Raw genomic sequence first — 16,252 nt, 5'->3', positions numbered from 1 at the left:
ATGGCTTTTAGTGTAGAAGCAATGACGGATGTCTCAAAAATCTACATTTCAGAACCTGTTTCTTCATAAAATAATTTGATGCCTCTGGCAGAATAAAAAATACTTTATTCCGAAATGAACACATGCCCTTCCATTGACTCAGATCTGACCATCTGCCTCGTAAGACTCTTACTATGAATTCTATTCTTACGGTCTGTCTGGTCTGCAAACACCTCCCCATAGATCATCCAGTAGGGCATGTAGAAGATGTTCCGGGCCAGTCTCCAGGAAGGCTCCTCGTCCGGGTGCAGAATGGCCTGACGCGCCACCCCGAAACTCATCAGCACAACCAGCATGATGACCACAAAATACAGCATGTCAATCATCTGAGGGGGAAGAAAACGCGTCTCTTAGTGTCTTAACTCATGAGCCAAGTTCACCCGGTTCATTGTGTTGCCCTCCCCGAAGACTTCATCAGTGCTTCATTAGGATGAAGAAAGCTCTTCCCTTTCTCCCCATCCCATCCAGGGCGACGAGTTTTTCTGCTTCGTGCAATGCATGTGTCTATTCTAGAACATTGCTGCCCTCATCTCCTGCTCTCAGTCCTTCTTGCTTCTCCTCTATTGTTGCCCATAAGCACTCTTCCTGTGACTACAACTGCAAGTAGAAAAAGAGAAGAATTATGGGAATTTGTAAGGAAAACTAAGCAGTAAAAAGAGGAGCTAGCTAAGGAGATTAACAACATAATGAATTGGGAGTCCACACTGGTATTTCGTTATACAAATGCTGAGTGGTTTCAATGAGCAATGCTGTGGTTACTGCGGATACCAAATGGGGATAATTCCTAATTTTGGACAACCCTGAAGATGAGAGCCCTTGCCAGCATAAGCTGAACCATCCGTCCTTTCCTCAAAGCCACTTGCCCTATAAGTCTCGTAGACTTTCTTCTGGGACCAGTCCAAATGCTAAAGCTATTTTAGGTGATGTCAGGGTGATTTACTGGTTCGTTTTCAGTTCATATTCTTTGAACTGTTCTGAAGGCAATGCCACCAAGGATTCATCTGGACCTCATCACACGAATCGCCCGTGTCCACTCCAGGCCAGAGCCCGTGCACTGAAGACTGTCTAGAATTCAGGTGGGGTGGGGGGAATGACCTGGGCCCCTTCATCTCCGGCTTCCACTACATGTTAGAAGGTTACCGGTTAGGTTATTGCCGTGTGTGTGTGTGTGTGTGTGTGTGTGTGTGTGTGTGTCCGTCCACAGTAGGCCCTTGACTAGTATTTGTCTGCTGGATTTTATAAAGTTATTAAAGTGTAGGAGAGCTATGTATCTTAAAGCAAAAGCCATTTCCTGGAACAAACCAAGTGCAAAGAAAGGATCACATGAAACCCAGCGCAGCCACACCCAAGCCCCGTCTCACACCCTGACCAGTCACGGCTGCGGCGCGTGGAGTTACCCACGGGGAGTCAGCACGCACCATCTTTCCGATCATCATCACGTAGGGCCCCAGGTACTTGTTCACACCGAAGATGTCTAAGACCCGGATGTACCAGAAGATGATGTCCACACAGTACATCACGCGGCCGTAGCCCATGTACGGCTGCCTCTGCAGGCGGAGGACCGCTCCCACCATGAACGTGGAGATGGCCACCAGGTCCGTGATGTTCCAGTACTCCTGCAGCCACACTTTGACCTTCTGGCTGAGCTTGCCTGGCTCTGACATGAGGATCTGAAAGCAAACGCCAAGGAACAGTGAACGGGGAGTGCTCACTGGGAACCTTCTTCTTAGAACCTCAGGCAGAGGACAGTGGGCCGTCCCAGGCCATCTGGCTCCCTTTCCTGCTGGGACCTCTAAACGCCAGTCTTGTCAGGCAGAGAAAAATATCTAGAAAGGGAAATGCCACGGAATCCTCTGTATTCCTAGATTCAGTGTTTCACAAGCTCTCAGCAAATTCCATCTAAATTATGTCCTCTGGCTGTAATTAAAGCAGCTGCCTCTCGGCTTCGTCTCTAATTCTCTGGACATGTGCCTGTCAGCAAACGTTCCGGGAGGAAAACTCTGGAGCAGAGATGTACCCGTGTGGTCCCGTGAAGGGAAATCCCCAGGGGAGGTGGCCGACTCGGGCTAGGAGATGTTTATGTGCCGAAATTCCTTCGCAACTTAGGTATGAGAAGGCAGGGGAAAGTTAAACTTGAGTTTCTCCTACTGGAGCTACTACCCTTCAAAAATCGCCAGTGATTGAAAACCAACCCTTCCTCAGAGTAGAATTGAAAGTATGTAACAATCAGCACGGACAGGCACACACAGGGGGCCCCATGGATGTAGCTATGATGTGAAATGAGGGGGTCGGGGGGGCTTGCTGTTCCAAGTGGCACATCTTTAGTGTTGGAGACTCTAGGTAGGTCCCAGGGACCCCAAGGGTAGGATGGGGTGGTGGCTACTTATCGGCCAACACAGAAGGGACTTAACAGTTTAACAACCCTGCACACTGGCTGCCATCTGCCGTCTGTCCTGTAACTAGAGGGTGAGCTCCTGGCATCCAGAACAGGGTCTGAGCGCAGAGCGGGCACTCGCGAGGTCATGTGGTACAGAGGTGGTGTGGCAGGCCACCTGGGCAGTCCGCTGTACCGTCTGCAGAGGTGAATGAAGCCCGACTAGAAACGGAGAGTATTAGGAGGAGGAGGAGAGGTGGCGTAAACGTCTGCATCTGGCACTCTTGCTTTCTCAGACTCTCAGCAGACAGGGGCATCAAACTCACTCTACCCGGAAGAAGTTGCCAGTCATTTTTTCAGTTCAGCGAAATGGCCAATAATACTTGCAAAACAGTAGTGTTGGTTCTGTATCAATGGGAGAAAGAATGTGCAGTCCTGCGGCATGCGTTTTCTGTTCTTTTCTTTCTTCTTGTAGAAAACTTTCCCTTCAGACGACTATAGTGACTTAAAACTCGCAGGTGATGTTAAAACGGAAAGTACCTGGCCCGTCATCCCTCTGCCGCCTGCAGAGGCTGCCCTGTCGGAGTTACATGTTAATTTTTAGTCCTCTGTGATTGGAGTCCTGTATGAGCCGTGTCTGCCCTTCTTCAGGCCTTTGTTGAAAATCTCGTTCCCTCTGTTTGCAGCAGACGCTCTAGTAGTGGCCTGCGCACATGCTTTCAGGAGGGTGTGCCCCCATCTGCTGCCGTGGGGGCTGCTTTTCCCCACGTGCCAGTGACTGGCTGATGTGGGGACAAATTCTCCCTTCTCTCAGGGTGCACAGCCACTAGTGTCCCCGCCACTCAGAGTCCCCTGCAGGATGAGGTCAGGGACAGTTTCCACTGAAATCACAGCTTGCTCAGCCCCTCTGCGGCCTGGCCCCCTCGCTCCCTCCCATGGTTCTCCTGGGAACCTTTAATAACCAGCAAAGAATCCCCACCTTAGGACAGACAGTGTGGTTGGTTCAGAAAGTTACAGGGTAAAGGTCACCTCTGGTATCTCTGTTTCTAGTTTCAGCTCCCAGAAACTGAGCCAAAATCTGTACCCAGTTGTAGTAACTGGTTTATCTCAGGTGTCTGGAAGCATTTACTATCGCTTTTATAGGCACCCAGACCCATTTTTATTATGAAACGTCATTTATTTTGCCTCGTGTTCTGGTTTGCAAGTTTGAATTCACCTGGACGCAGAAGGCATGTAAATCTCAAGCAAGGGAATGGGATAAACTTTCCCTCAAAAGGAAAATCCCATGGCCCCCATGACTGGCATGACGTTTGCAGTAGGAGGCTCTATGTGAGTTGGGTGGTGGGGCTGGGACAGGTCCTGGGACCACTCGCCTCTCGTATTTTCTCTAACGCCAGGGTCACGATGTAGGAGATGACGATCCACTCCTGGGGACAGGGCCAGCGCTCCATGCGCACGAGGATGACGTAGTTGAACAGCAGCAGGTACACCAAGTACGATATCTGGAAACAGGAGAGCCGTGAGCAGTGTTTAAAGAGAGGCGACCGCGCTGGAAGCAAGTTTTGGAACCCTAGTTTCAGGTTGATGCATCTGCTAAAACCAATTTTCTTTTTTCTTTTTTTTTTTACTTAGTCTTTTTAAACTGTTTTTATTTTTCAATTACAATTGACATTCAATATTATTTTCTATTAGTTTCAGGTGTACAGCGTCGTGGTTAGACGTTTGTATAATGTACATAGTGGTCCCCCAATTAGTCTCGTCCCCACCTGGCACTGTGCACAGTTATTACCACGTTACTGACCATATTCCCTGTGCTGTACTGTTTTGTAACTGCCAATTTGTACTTCTTAATCCCTTCCCTTTTCTCACCCACCCTCCCTACCCCCTCCCATCTGGCAGCATTTTCATTTCCAACTGGACTGACTCATCTACAGGAACCCTTCCAGCCACCTCCAGTGCAGACAGAACCTCGAGGCAGGTTGAAGGCATTCTGTACTTTGAGCACGATGTGGGCGCTGACATTTCCTTTCCTAACTGACGGTGTAGCTGTTGCTCCTGCCCCCCTCTTGGGGAAACTGTGAAGCTTCCCCCAAATCATGACAAACAGGGAAACTTTTCATGGCTGACTGGTGTGTCTCCTCCATTCCTAGAAATGGGGAATGTTGCTCACTCCTCCCTGTCTCCCAAGTTTCCCTCTTGCGTCTTTCCACTATTGATGGGTGTGGGAGGTGAGAGGGAAGGACGATGAGTTAGTCGTCTGCCTGGCACACATTGCTGTCTGGAGCCTCCCCAGGTGGCATTAACATGTCTGTGATATGGTGGGCCCACAAGGGTCCCCATCTATGTGGCCAAGATCATGCAGAGTATATGGGAGTGAGGTATGCGATGGACTGAGGTCGTCTGAGGTGGATTGTTGGAGGCGTGAAGCTGACGAATCTCTCGTTTCAGTGCCCCTCTCTGGCACAGGCCCCTTCTGCCGTCTTGGGGATGGGGTGGGTGCTAGCAGCGGTGTGTTTATGAGTCAGCAGTCTTTTGTGTTGTAGAAGGTTCCCCCTCCTGATGTATAAGCTTGATAGGATGCAGGTAAAATCCTTGTAGCCACAGTCTACCCTGCAAGAGGCTTAGAGCCAGCGTTCTCCAACTTGGGTTGCGTCAGAGCCCCCGGGGAGCTGTACCACGTTGCCCTCCCTCCCACACACCCACAGGTGTCAGCTGGCCCCGCCCTCTGCAGCCACAGCGATGCTGAACCCTCCTGCCCCGGCCTCCCTGGTTCTCAGCTGGTCCTGGCCAGAAACATCTGGTGGGGTGGCATTGGCCACATCGCCTGTGGTGGCTATCAGAAGGTTGTGTGTCCCTGACCTCCACTGGCCTGGGTCCTATGAGGCCTCCCAGGCGCAGCCCCCCAGGCGCAGTTCCCCAGAGCTCTGCCTCCGCCCCCTGTGGGGACTGTCTGCAGCTGGGCCAGTTTCCCCCAGGGCCTTCCAATCTGCCTTGCTTCCCTCTTTTCTGGCCCATCTGGGAAGTCCCAGCAGGTGTAAGGCTGCAATCCTGGGGCTGTCCAGACAGTGGCCCAAGGGGGCTGGAGGGTAGCGTGTGGCCTTGGTTTGCTCCCCTGTCCTAGGAAGTTGTGATCTGGGTTCAACCATACTCTTAGTAACTCCAGTTTCGTGACAAATGGCATCTGTGGGTTCGGTTTTTCGATCACTTGTCGTTTAAGTAAAATTATATTTTCCTAAGTTTGTATTGCTAAAGACATTTAAACAAGTCTTCATCTTGAGCAAGTAGAGTGTGACTACTTTGCTTTATAGAATGGTGTATTTGGGACTAGGATGGCCACATCCTGCATTCGCATAATTGTATGACAGCATATCTAGAGCCAGTTTTAGGTGAAGGTCTGAATTAGGTGGGACCGTTTTGTTTTCACAATTCATTTTAATTCAGTGAATTTCAAACACTTTTCAAAGGCCTTGACATTTTTCTTTCTCTTTTCCCTAAATTAAATTTATGGGGCTAACATTGGTTGATAACGTTATGTAAATTTCATAATGTAATAACATTATGTAGAGTTGGATACCATTTTATAATACGACATCTGTATGGCCTATTGTATGCTCCCCACCTGAAGCTTAGTCTCCTCTGGCCTTGACCTTTTTCTCGATTCTAACATATCTAACTGTTCAAAACAGGCTGAATGGCACATGCTGAGGGGGAGGCCTTACTGTGTAAAACCAGAACTTGACAATGGGAGCGTTATAGAATTCACAGATCTTCGTCCCAATGGGGATGCTCCTCTGCTTTTTGTGCTCATTTTCCTCGTCCCCCTTCCTCGAGCCGTCATCTGCATTCGCGTCCTGGAAAACAGAGCGTAGCACACGGGAAGGACGTTGCTCAGTGGGAAGAGCAACGTACCCCACTTAACAGACAGGCACTTTGGAAAAGAAGTACAAACATTTCCCCAATGACTGAGCTTTCCAAATTCGTGGTGAGAGAAATCTCCACAATTCTGAAAATGAGAGCAGATTGCTACTTGGACGATCAAGGGCATCACTGACCATGGTCTCCTCTTCTTTTTCTTTGCCGTCTTCATTTTCCTTGGATGTTTGATATGACAAGTCATCATATGTGCGAAATTCCAAAAGCAAGATGGTGGGGGGAAGAAGAATCCCCATTATAACCTATGGATGGTGAGGGAAAAATGGGTTTTTAAGCTGTGTCAGTTCTCAGACTTTTTCCAGTATAGGTAACGTTTGAAAATTATAACCTTCAACGAGACTCAGTAACCTAGCAGTCTTGGAACAAGTTTATCTCCGCTCGGTGTTCTGTGGCTTATTTGGTTTGGTGCATTGGCAGAATTGCAGGCAGTGAAATATCTAAGAACATTCACCCATTTTTTTTAGATGAACAGCAGGCAGTATTGTGTGGAATCCTGACTTAAAAAGCAGAGATCTTACCTTAAGTTTCAAAACAGGCAATTAAAATTCAATATAATAATACAGTAAATTAAAGTATAGTAGAGTAAATAAAATATAATATAAATTAAAATATAACAAAATTAAATTAAAATATAATAAAATTAATTTTATTTACTATATTATTATATTTAAGTTAAAATATGGTAATATAGTAAATAAAAATAATTAACATATACAAATACTTCCCGTGAAGTAGGCCAAAAATATTTTATATAGAAATCACTTAGACGTAATGTGAATATATAGACCAAGAGTTGCAAGACAAATGTGACTCGCCAAAGAAGGAGTGAATTGGGCTTGGTCTGGATGGCAAAAGACTAATCTGGCTCACAGATGGAAATCCTGGCATTTTTATCAGGGCAGCTGCCGAGCTCTGCAAGCCAGGCACGCTGGTTAGGTCAAGCTCTGGGTTCAGCCACCGGGATTCAGGTACGGGACCCACCCCTTCTTAATTCAGACCCCAGGCAAGTTACTTAATCTCATATTTTCAGGTTCCCTATCTGCAAGACAAGGGCTGTCAGGCATCTCCCCCACGGGGTTGTTTAGAGGAGTAAATGAAATACCTCACAGGCCATGCTGAGCCCAGCCAGGCAGAGTGAGAGCTCACGGGTGTCACCTGTGCCTGGGACGTCCTTGCCAGCCTGACAGCGCGTCCATCCCACGTACCTTCAGGCCAGGGTTCTTCCTCATCCGCAGCCTTCCCATCCACATGTCGGTCAGCAGCATCTGGCTGCACGTGTGGGCGATAAAGTCCCGGTGTTTGGCGGCCACGGCCAGTTTGAGGCAGGTCGAGTTGCTCCAGTTTTTCAGCTCATAGGTGAGCAGTTTCATGGCGATCTGCTCGTCGTGCTTATAGGATTGGTCTAACAACTCCACAGCCAGCTGCCCAAAGTCTCTGGAGGGAAAGAAATGGATTGGGGCTGAAGCCACAGTGGCCACAGGCTCTTTGTTAGAGACACGTGTCCACAGGAAATCCAGAATTCCCAGTTCTCTGCAAGCAGGAAGTTCATGGGGTTTGTCCCCAGGGGAGAAAGGCGGGGGCTCCATGCTCAGTTCTGTGGAGGGCTGACTGCTCTTGCTACAAAAGGAGCTTTAGATTGACCCAATTCACCCCTCAGGCCCCAGGGACACAGAGATGAGAAGGCAACGTCCCTTCCCTCCTGTGTTCACAGAACAGGTATGCAGACAGAAAGGGAAGCAAAGCCCCTGGGGACTGGAAGTCAGAAGAGTAGCTCCGCTCTGTGGAGGGGACAGGTAGACACTGAAAGGGGACACAGGAGGGCTGACAGTTACAGGTAAGGCCCTGTTTCACGGTCTGGGTGCTGGTCATACTGGTGTGTTTCATTGGAACCACAGCATAAAAATGGAAACCCACCAGCACAAACCTTGGGAACCAGCCCTGGGGCAAGAAACCTGACCTATAAGTGAATTGCTGGAGGCTCAGTGAGGACAGGCTGAGAGTTAAAAACTGCAGGGGGCCAGTCTTAGGGGGTCAGCCACCAAGTTCTCAGGGGAGAGGAGAAGGCGCCATTTTGAAATACGCCCCAATCCTCTTAACAAGGTCTGCCTCCAAAGGAAACTGTTTTCACCAGAGCCTAACCTACTGGGATTTTATCAGAGCCTCCCGGGCCTGGGGGAAATGAAATACTCAGCTCCAGCCCCCTCTAGCCATCCTGTCCCACCTAAGGGGGAGAAAACTGAGACGCCTGTGACCCGGGGCCTGGGGTCGCAGGCATTGTACCCCTGAGGGTTTCCTTATGGACATGTTTCACTGTCTTTGCATGAAGATTGCGTTTCCGTAGTTTGCACAAGGAGGCAGTAAGCAGAGACAGCGGCATCCAGAAACACCTCAGAGAGACAGAAGAGAACATCCCCGACATGATGGACAGAGCGATTCAGGAACAAGCTTTAAATGGACTTGTGCTGCAGTGAGAAATACATTTGCCATCCCTCCCCCCAAAGGGACACGCGCTCAGGGCAAGCGTCTCCCGGTCCTCCAGTTCCCTCTAGACACAGACTTTGAGTTGTTGTCCAGGTCCTGGGAGATGTCGTCCACCAGCTCGCTCTCGGAGGACTCGTGCGCCATGGCCTTGTAGAGCTTGCAGGCCACCAGGGCCTTGGCCATGCTCTCCTCGCCGCGCTGCCACAGGAAGACCGCCATTTTCTGGCGCTTCATCAGCACGGCCCACACCAGCAGCTCGTGGAAGGGGTACTGGAAGCGGCTCACAGCAGGGTCGTCCACGTCGATGGCGACCTCTTCCTCCTTCTTCTTCTTCTTCTTTTTCTTCCCTTTGGCCGGAGGCTCGTCGTCCTGAGGGGAGAAAAGCACCTGTTCCACGGTCCTGCCATCAATGTGCAGTGAAGGGTTTCAGGATGACCAGAAAAAAGGAAAACCTTTCTGTCAGAGGGAATAAAGAGACCTCGTACGTACGTCTGTGGTTTCCACTCAGTACACTAATTCTTTGGAAAACATGCACATTATAAGTAAACCCTCTAACGCTGAATGAACTGAAATGCGAACTACTGTTTGAAGAGCTTGTACCCCTGGGGGTTTTTCTTCCCAGAAGCCTTTAAAAACCGAGGAGATACTGCAAAACTAAAACCACAACAAAAACACATGTAAATACAAATGGCACCAGGGGAGAGAGAAAGCCCACAGGCTATTTCCTCAGGGAAGTCTTCTAATATCAATTCTCGTTGGCCAGACATGGCTAAACCAGAGATGCACAGGAAAAACGTAAAACGGGATAGAGAAAAATGTCTTGGTTTTCCCTGCCAATGTTTTTTAAGGAAGCAGACGTTTAATTCTGAATGAGCTTTGTCCTTTCATGCCTGTGCTACAAATGGAAGGTCAACATTTCCCATTTCCTAAAGGGATTACAAGGGATGGTCTGAAATTGAAGCAAGATCTGAAAGAAAGGCGGGTACGACAGGGAGAATTGGGGGTGGCATGGAAATACGTGGGGCTTGACTATTCCAAGCTAAGGCTTCAGTACGCGATGGAATATTAAAAACAATATTTGTTCTTTGGCTCCCCCATCAATTATCTACTTTTAGTCTTATTATGAGAGGTTGTGTATTTCTTCCATTTCCTCAGATGAGGACATTGTGACTGAAAGACTGGGTAAGTTGCCCACATTGACACAGCTGGCGTGGCTGGAGCATGGAGGATGGGGCTCTCCAATTCCTATCACATGTTGTTTAGGACTGACCCAATTTTATAATCTCCTAACGAGTTGTTATAACATTCGTATTAAAACTATGATATCTTGCCTCGCATTTAAATCTTTTTGTTCTAATTTTCTAATTTGTCACAGTAAAACTACACTTAAGGTAATTTAGGGAATGTTGTTCTACATAGGTTAAAAATTAACATCCAAATTTAAAAGTAAACATAGCTTTATTTTCAAGAACATATCAAATCAAATAAAAACCCACTAAGAGCTAAGGAAATGTTGTGAAACAGAAGCCCTTTTAAGCCTACCTTTGAATGGTATAGAATATTATTAAAATATTAATTGTATGCAAATTCTCTTAAAAATAACTTTGATAACACACAATGGGATTTATAGATGATGTAATACAGAATGGTACACCTGAAATCTATGTAATTTTACTAACAATTGTCACCCCAATAAATTTTTTTTTAAAAGAAAACAATACAAAATAATAACTTTGATAGCTAGAGAGAGAATATAGAAATGGTTAATTTTTCTAAAATGCAAAGAACTGTCACAAATCAACAAGAACAAGAGAAACAACCCCAAAAACCAACAGGAGATACAAACTGGAAGTATGAAGAGAGACTGACACATCCACAGTCATAGTAAGGACTCTCCACACACACCTCACTTAGAAATAAACTTGAAAAAAATTAGTGAGTAGAGAAACAAATTGAATAACATAATTACCAAGTTTGATCTGACTGATAAGTGTAAGAATCGTACCCAGCAAACTGAGAATGCACATTTGTTTCCAACACAAGTGAATCATTAACAAAAATCAGCCAGGCACGAAACCCCAGTTCCTTTGAGATTTTCTGTCTCAGTGAATTCCAGAAATCACGTTAATCCACATTCAAGAATAAAATTACCTAGGAATCAACACAGTAGAATGTCGACAACAATAAAAGTCTGTACCTCTGTACCTGGAAAATTTTAAATATGCTTGTAAATAACTCTTGGATTAAAGGAGAAGTGATAAATATTTGGAAATGAACGGCAATGAAGGTTCTACTCACCCCAACCTGTGGGATACCGTGAAAACAATGCTCAGAGAAAAAACAATTATACCTTTAATGCACTTACTGGAATACAGGGAAGATGGAAAATGAGTGAACCTCACTTTCAAATTGGATCAATAAAAACAATACAGTAACTCTGTACAAAGTATATGGAAGGAATGAATAAAAATTAAAGCAAGTGTTAATAAAATAGAAAACAGAAGACAGTTGCTTGAAAAGAGAAAAATACCAATCAAATATGTAGGCAAGTATGGTTAAGAAAAAGAGAGATCACATAAACTTTTTAAAAATTGGAACAAGAAATGGCACACAACTAAAGAAAGATATTGAGGAAATTGAAAAAAATTAGAAAACTATGTAAAAATTTACACCAAGGACCCTGAAGGCCTAGATGAAATAAATTGTTTTCTGGCAAAGTGTAAATGACCAAAGTTGATTCTAAAAAACAGAATGCCTGAATTGACTCATAAAAGTTATTATAAAAGTAGTGAAAGATAGCTCCGCCAAATAGCACTGGCACTAAGCTTTTTTAAAGGTGAGTTCTACCAACCCTCCACCCAACAGACAAACCCTACATGACATAAAGAATTTGAGAGACTAGAAAACTATGGAAAGCTGCAGATCATAACCCTTATAGGACCACAGCTCCAGCAATCATGGTACCACCACACCAAAGGTCTGTCTTAATTGTGTATTATATATATATATATATATATATATATATATATATATATATATATATATATATTTCATCACATATATATGATGAAATATATATATGTATGTGTGTGCATATATATATATATATATATATATATATATGATGAAAGGTTGGATAATTAAGTTTGCGAACTTTCTACTGTGTTAAGTGCACGGTGGAAAGTTTGCGAGCTTAATTGTCCGACCTTTCGTATGTATATGCATATACGATATATACACAGCACATCTTTTTTTATCAGGTCGTCTATAGGTGGACATGTAGGTTGCTTCCATATCTTGGCTATTACTAGTGATGCTGCAGTGAACAGAGGGGTACGTGTATCTTTTCAAATTAGTGCCAAGAGTAGGAGCTGGATGGTGTGGCAGCTCTATTTTACGTTTTCATTTTTCTTTAGCGTCTATTGAAAAATGACCATGTCATACTGTTTTTCTTCTTTGACTTACTGCTACGAGGCAACATATTAGAGACTCACTAACATTAAATTATATCCACATTCTTAGAAGACTTTAATTACTTGTTTATGACTTTAAAAATATTCCATTGAATTTCTTTTGGCGTTACTTAACGATTTTTATGTATACAAGTGGTATTCTCTAGGTTTTGGGCTTTAATCTTTGTCTGCTTTTGAAACCATGGTTTTGCTAATTCTGTAAAATGAATTGGCTAGCATCGAACGTTTTTTTAAATGTCTGTGGTCCTTTAATGTAATTTGACTGAATCATCTAAGCAAATTTTGGTGTGTAGTGTAGTGGACTTATTCATGGAGAACAAACTCATTCAATTTATGCTAAACACACACAAAATGCGGAGGGCTACATGTATTTGACCGAGATACCACAAAACTATGGAAATCAGAATTTACTTACTTCTACTCCCAGAAGTTTAAGAGCTTTAGGCTGCATAATGGAAGGGGAGAAAACAATCAATTGAACCAGCTAAGTAATGTCAGTGTTACATTAGTAGTACACAGGAAGCACAATAACACATTAATAGTTAAGGACAATATCCAAAGAAAGGAGATGCTTTAACATGGGAACTCTGCTTCTGTCAGCCCCAGTCAGTTGAGAAAAACGTGCAGACACTTGACCCTTATTCCAGGCAGAAACAGAGACGTTCACTCACGGAAATGCAGACACAGAGCCCGGGGTCTAAGTGGGGGATGAGGGGGGCTTCCTGGGAGAGCTGACATTTGAGTCGGGCTTGTGCTAAGTGAGGGGTTTAGATTCAGAAAGTCCTGGCCAGCACCCCCGCACAGTGTGGTGTCGACAGAGGCACGTGGTCTCCTGTGACAGGTGGGGCTGACCCTCAGGCTGCCAGAGGGCCCTGCATGCCATAGTAATGAGCGAGGCAGTGATGCCTCAGGCGGCAGGGAGCTCTGGCTTCTCTGAGCAGGGAGTTACCTTCCTGTCCCTGGCTTTGGAAGGTCAGGGTGGCCAAAGCAGGAGGGTGGAGTGCAGAGGGCAGAGATGAGGGAGCCCAGGAGGAAGGGGAAAGGCTGGAGGGCAGGTACGAGAGACGGGCCGAGAGTCCCGACTTGCTAAGGACAACCGAGGGGCCTGGGACAGAGCCTGTGCATCTGTAGGGGCAGCGAGCCCCACACCTGAGTCGTTCCAGGTGCGCTTGGGGCTGAGGGATGAGCTCGGCTTTGAACAGGCTGAGCTACTGGAGAGGACACCGGGAACCACATGCGACTCCAGGAGGCACAGAACAGCACGGGGACGGAGCTCTACCCTCTTGGGTCCAAACAGGTTGTTGTAGAGGGTGCGGAAGCTCTTGCGGGTGTAGTGGCAGCGGTAGGCCCCGCCCATGAGGTACTCCAGCACCAGCCCAATGTCTATGAGGCTGATGTGGTAGTCTGGTGGCATGTTGCCCTGTAAGAGAAGGAGCTGTGTGTCAGGCCGGGGCCGGGGCGTCTGTCACCACCCCTCAGGCGTGGGTGCCAGTGTATGAAGTAATACTCAGTGTATTCGCAAATGACCAAGGGACATGAGGGCTGACGCCATAGTTCAGAAAATCCCAGTGAGGACAGAAATGCATGAGGCTGTCGGGTAGAGGGCAAAAATGTGCAGAAACATAAAGGAAATAATCATGCAGCTGTGTGAGCCTTCCCTTGTGACAGACTGGTTTTGTCGAGAAGTAGCTGTGACAGCTGCTCGCAGGGGAGCGGCCCGCTTCAGGGGCGGGAGTCCAGATTTCATGCAAGAGGAAGAAGTGACCAGGGTCGCAGGAAGGTGGACACTGTGGGGCCCGTGGGAAGACAGAGCACCCCCGGCGCCGGGCTTTCCTAGTGACAGCTCTGCATGGTGCCCTGTGACTTTCAGGGGGACCCACCCCCCAGATTTCAGACGGAACCCAAACACCCACAGTATCTGGGGAGGTTGGGAGACAGGGAGGGGGCAGAGTTCTGCAATAAAATGGAAGGGGTGTGTTGAGGCAGAGTCCGCGAGGGGGCTGCTGAGGGAGGATGACGGCGCATTGTGAGTCAGTTGGTCGCGTCCCCGGGCAGCCGTCTCATCCACACGGCACAGCCGACCCTTCCGTTATTAGGGTTTTTTTTTTGCTATGGGCCATTTATGGCTTGGTGAATTTCCTATGGCTGAAATGATGGTGGGAACCTGGAGTCCATTGCATGCAGATTACTCCACGCCCCTTGTTTCGGTTTCATAAAACATCTTTTACTTCCAAATAAGCCTGTCCACATGGATGTATGTGTCACACATGAATAAACCTAAGTGAAGGCACGGGACATGATTGACAGGAAGTTGGTGCTGGAGGGTGCTTTGCGACTGTTTCACAAGCAGTAATTATTACCACAACAGTTCTCTACTGAGGCTGCATCCGGGAGATGGAAGCCCCTTTGGGTCAGGACACCATTTGGCACAGGGACGTGCATGATGGACTTGGAGCTTCGTTTTGGAGGAGATGGTGGTCGGGGTGCCTGGCAGCCTGGGAGAGAGGGAGGCACCAAAGGACGGCGCGGTGGTAACAGGTGGGGTGAGGGGCGCCCGGTAGTACATTGGGACTGGCCAGATTTACTAAATCTTTCCTCAGGCATCACAGGTTTGTTCGGGCCCCGTGGTGGCTGGGATTCCATACGCAGAAATAAGGAGGTACAGTCCTGCTACTCAGGAGCTGGTGTTTTGGGGGGACAGGAGCAATGCTACAGACAGCCCCTGAAGCGGCGGAATGTTTGCCCCCCCAAGTCTGCCTGGGTGGGCAGGTTGGAGGGTAAGAGCTTTTGAATGTTGGCACTTCCTCACTAAGAACTCTGGGAAATCAGTCCTTATGGGGGGGAACTGATTCTGTTCTGATCCAGTGAGTGTCTCCTCTTGTTAGCACTAGATACTTGCATGACGTCTGACCAGACTCGCTCATCTGAGTTATTTTCTCTTGCTGAGAATACAAATACACACTGCACACTTTGCAGGCCAGGGGCTGCATTCTCGCGAAATGAATCACTCACGTTAACCCAATCCCATCTCTAGCCTGTGGCGACATGACTCAAGAAATGCCATGACGTTCCGTGAGCGGACCTGCATTTCTGGTGCTTCCGGAAAGAGGCAGAGTGGCAGATCTTAACGCAGACCCAGAGTATGAGGTCACCCGGACAGGTGGTGGCTTGCTCGGGTCAGCAGCAAGCCCAGCCCGACCCCCTGGCTGGTGCCCTGACCTTGGTAATGGAGCCGACCCATCGTGGGTCATTCAGCACCAGCCTCTCATGCGTGGGCGTAAACATTAAACTTTAAAAAGATTATTATTATTATTTGTTTTTAGTTTTAAGTACACTCTTCATGGAGAGAGGAATTCATTACTTCTTATGCCTCCAATAAAGTGACCACACATTTTAGAAATTTTAGAAGTGCTCTGAAAAATGTCTTATTAAGTACAAATTGCTAGTTTTAAAAACAGTCACGGGGATGTAAAGTACAGCACAGGGAATATAGTCAATACTAGTGTAATAACTATGTATGGTGTCAGGTGGGAGTACAAGACTTATGGGGGTGATCACTTCATAAGTTATATAAATGTCTAACTGCTGTGCTGTACACCTGAAACTAATATAATAATGTATGTCAACTGCAATTGAAAAACTAATTTTAAAAAATGTCTTGTTGAAAGATGCCAATAGGTAAGGGTTACGAAGTAGCAGACTGACCTTTTTTACGTCTCTCACCAGCAAATGAAGTGTGTTTGGGGGACCCAGTCTCTGAAAGAGAAGCATTCAGCCATATGAAATACGTTTGTCTCTTTAACGCTGAGCAAAATCCTACCCTATTTGATAAAATTAATGAATTGTGAGATGGTAACTCACTGTCAGCCTGTTTCTTTTATGAGACAGGACTGGTCCGTGGTTAAGAAGTATCCAACACATTCAAATGTGTTAAATACATTCCATTGAACGA

General features: G+C 46.6%; 1 protein-coding gene across 1 annotated transcript in view; it reads right to left on the bottom strand.

The window, feature by feature from the left end:
• Positions 1–16,252, bottom strand: part of TRPM1 (transient receptor potential cation channel subfamily M member 1) — a 47,895-nt gene that overhangs the window by 15,858 nt on the left and 15,785 nt on the right. Inside the window, exons 12-21 of the mRNA XM_074317617.2 lie at positions 16,006–16,056; positions 13,580–13,720; positions 12,716–12,745; positions 8,904–9,196; positions 7,552–7,780; positions 6,466–6,588; positions 6,133–6,264; positions 3,787–3,915; positions 1,458–1,709; positions 191–365 (exon numbers count right to left, since the gene is read on the bottom strand). Coding sequence (XP_074173718.2) covers positions 191–365; positions 1,458–1,709; positions 3,787–3,915; positions 6,133–6,264; positions 6,466–6,588; positions 7,552–7,780; positions 8,904–9,196; positions 12,716–12,745; positions 13,580–13,720; positions 16,006–16,056 — 1,555 coding nt within the window. The remainder of the gene's footprint in view (positions 1–190; positions 366–1,457; positions 1,710–3,786; positions 3,916–6,132; positions 6,265–6,465; positions 6,589–7,551; positions 7,781–8,903; positions 9,197–12,715; positions 12,746–13,579; positions 13,721–16,005; positions 16,057–16,252) is intronic.

The sequence above is a fragment of the Rhinolophus sinicus genome, chromosome 13 (genome assembly GCF_057876585.1).
Source record: "Rhinolophus sinicus isolate RSI-liver-muscle chromosome 13, RSI-T2T, whole genome shotgun sequence".
Taxonomy (NCBI): Eukaryota; Metazoa; Chordata; class Mammalia; order Chiroptera; family Rhinolophidae; genus Rhinolophus; species Rhinolophus sinicus.
This window is presented reverse-complemented; position numbering and strand designations above follow the sequence as displayed.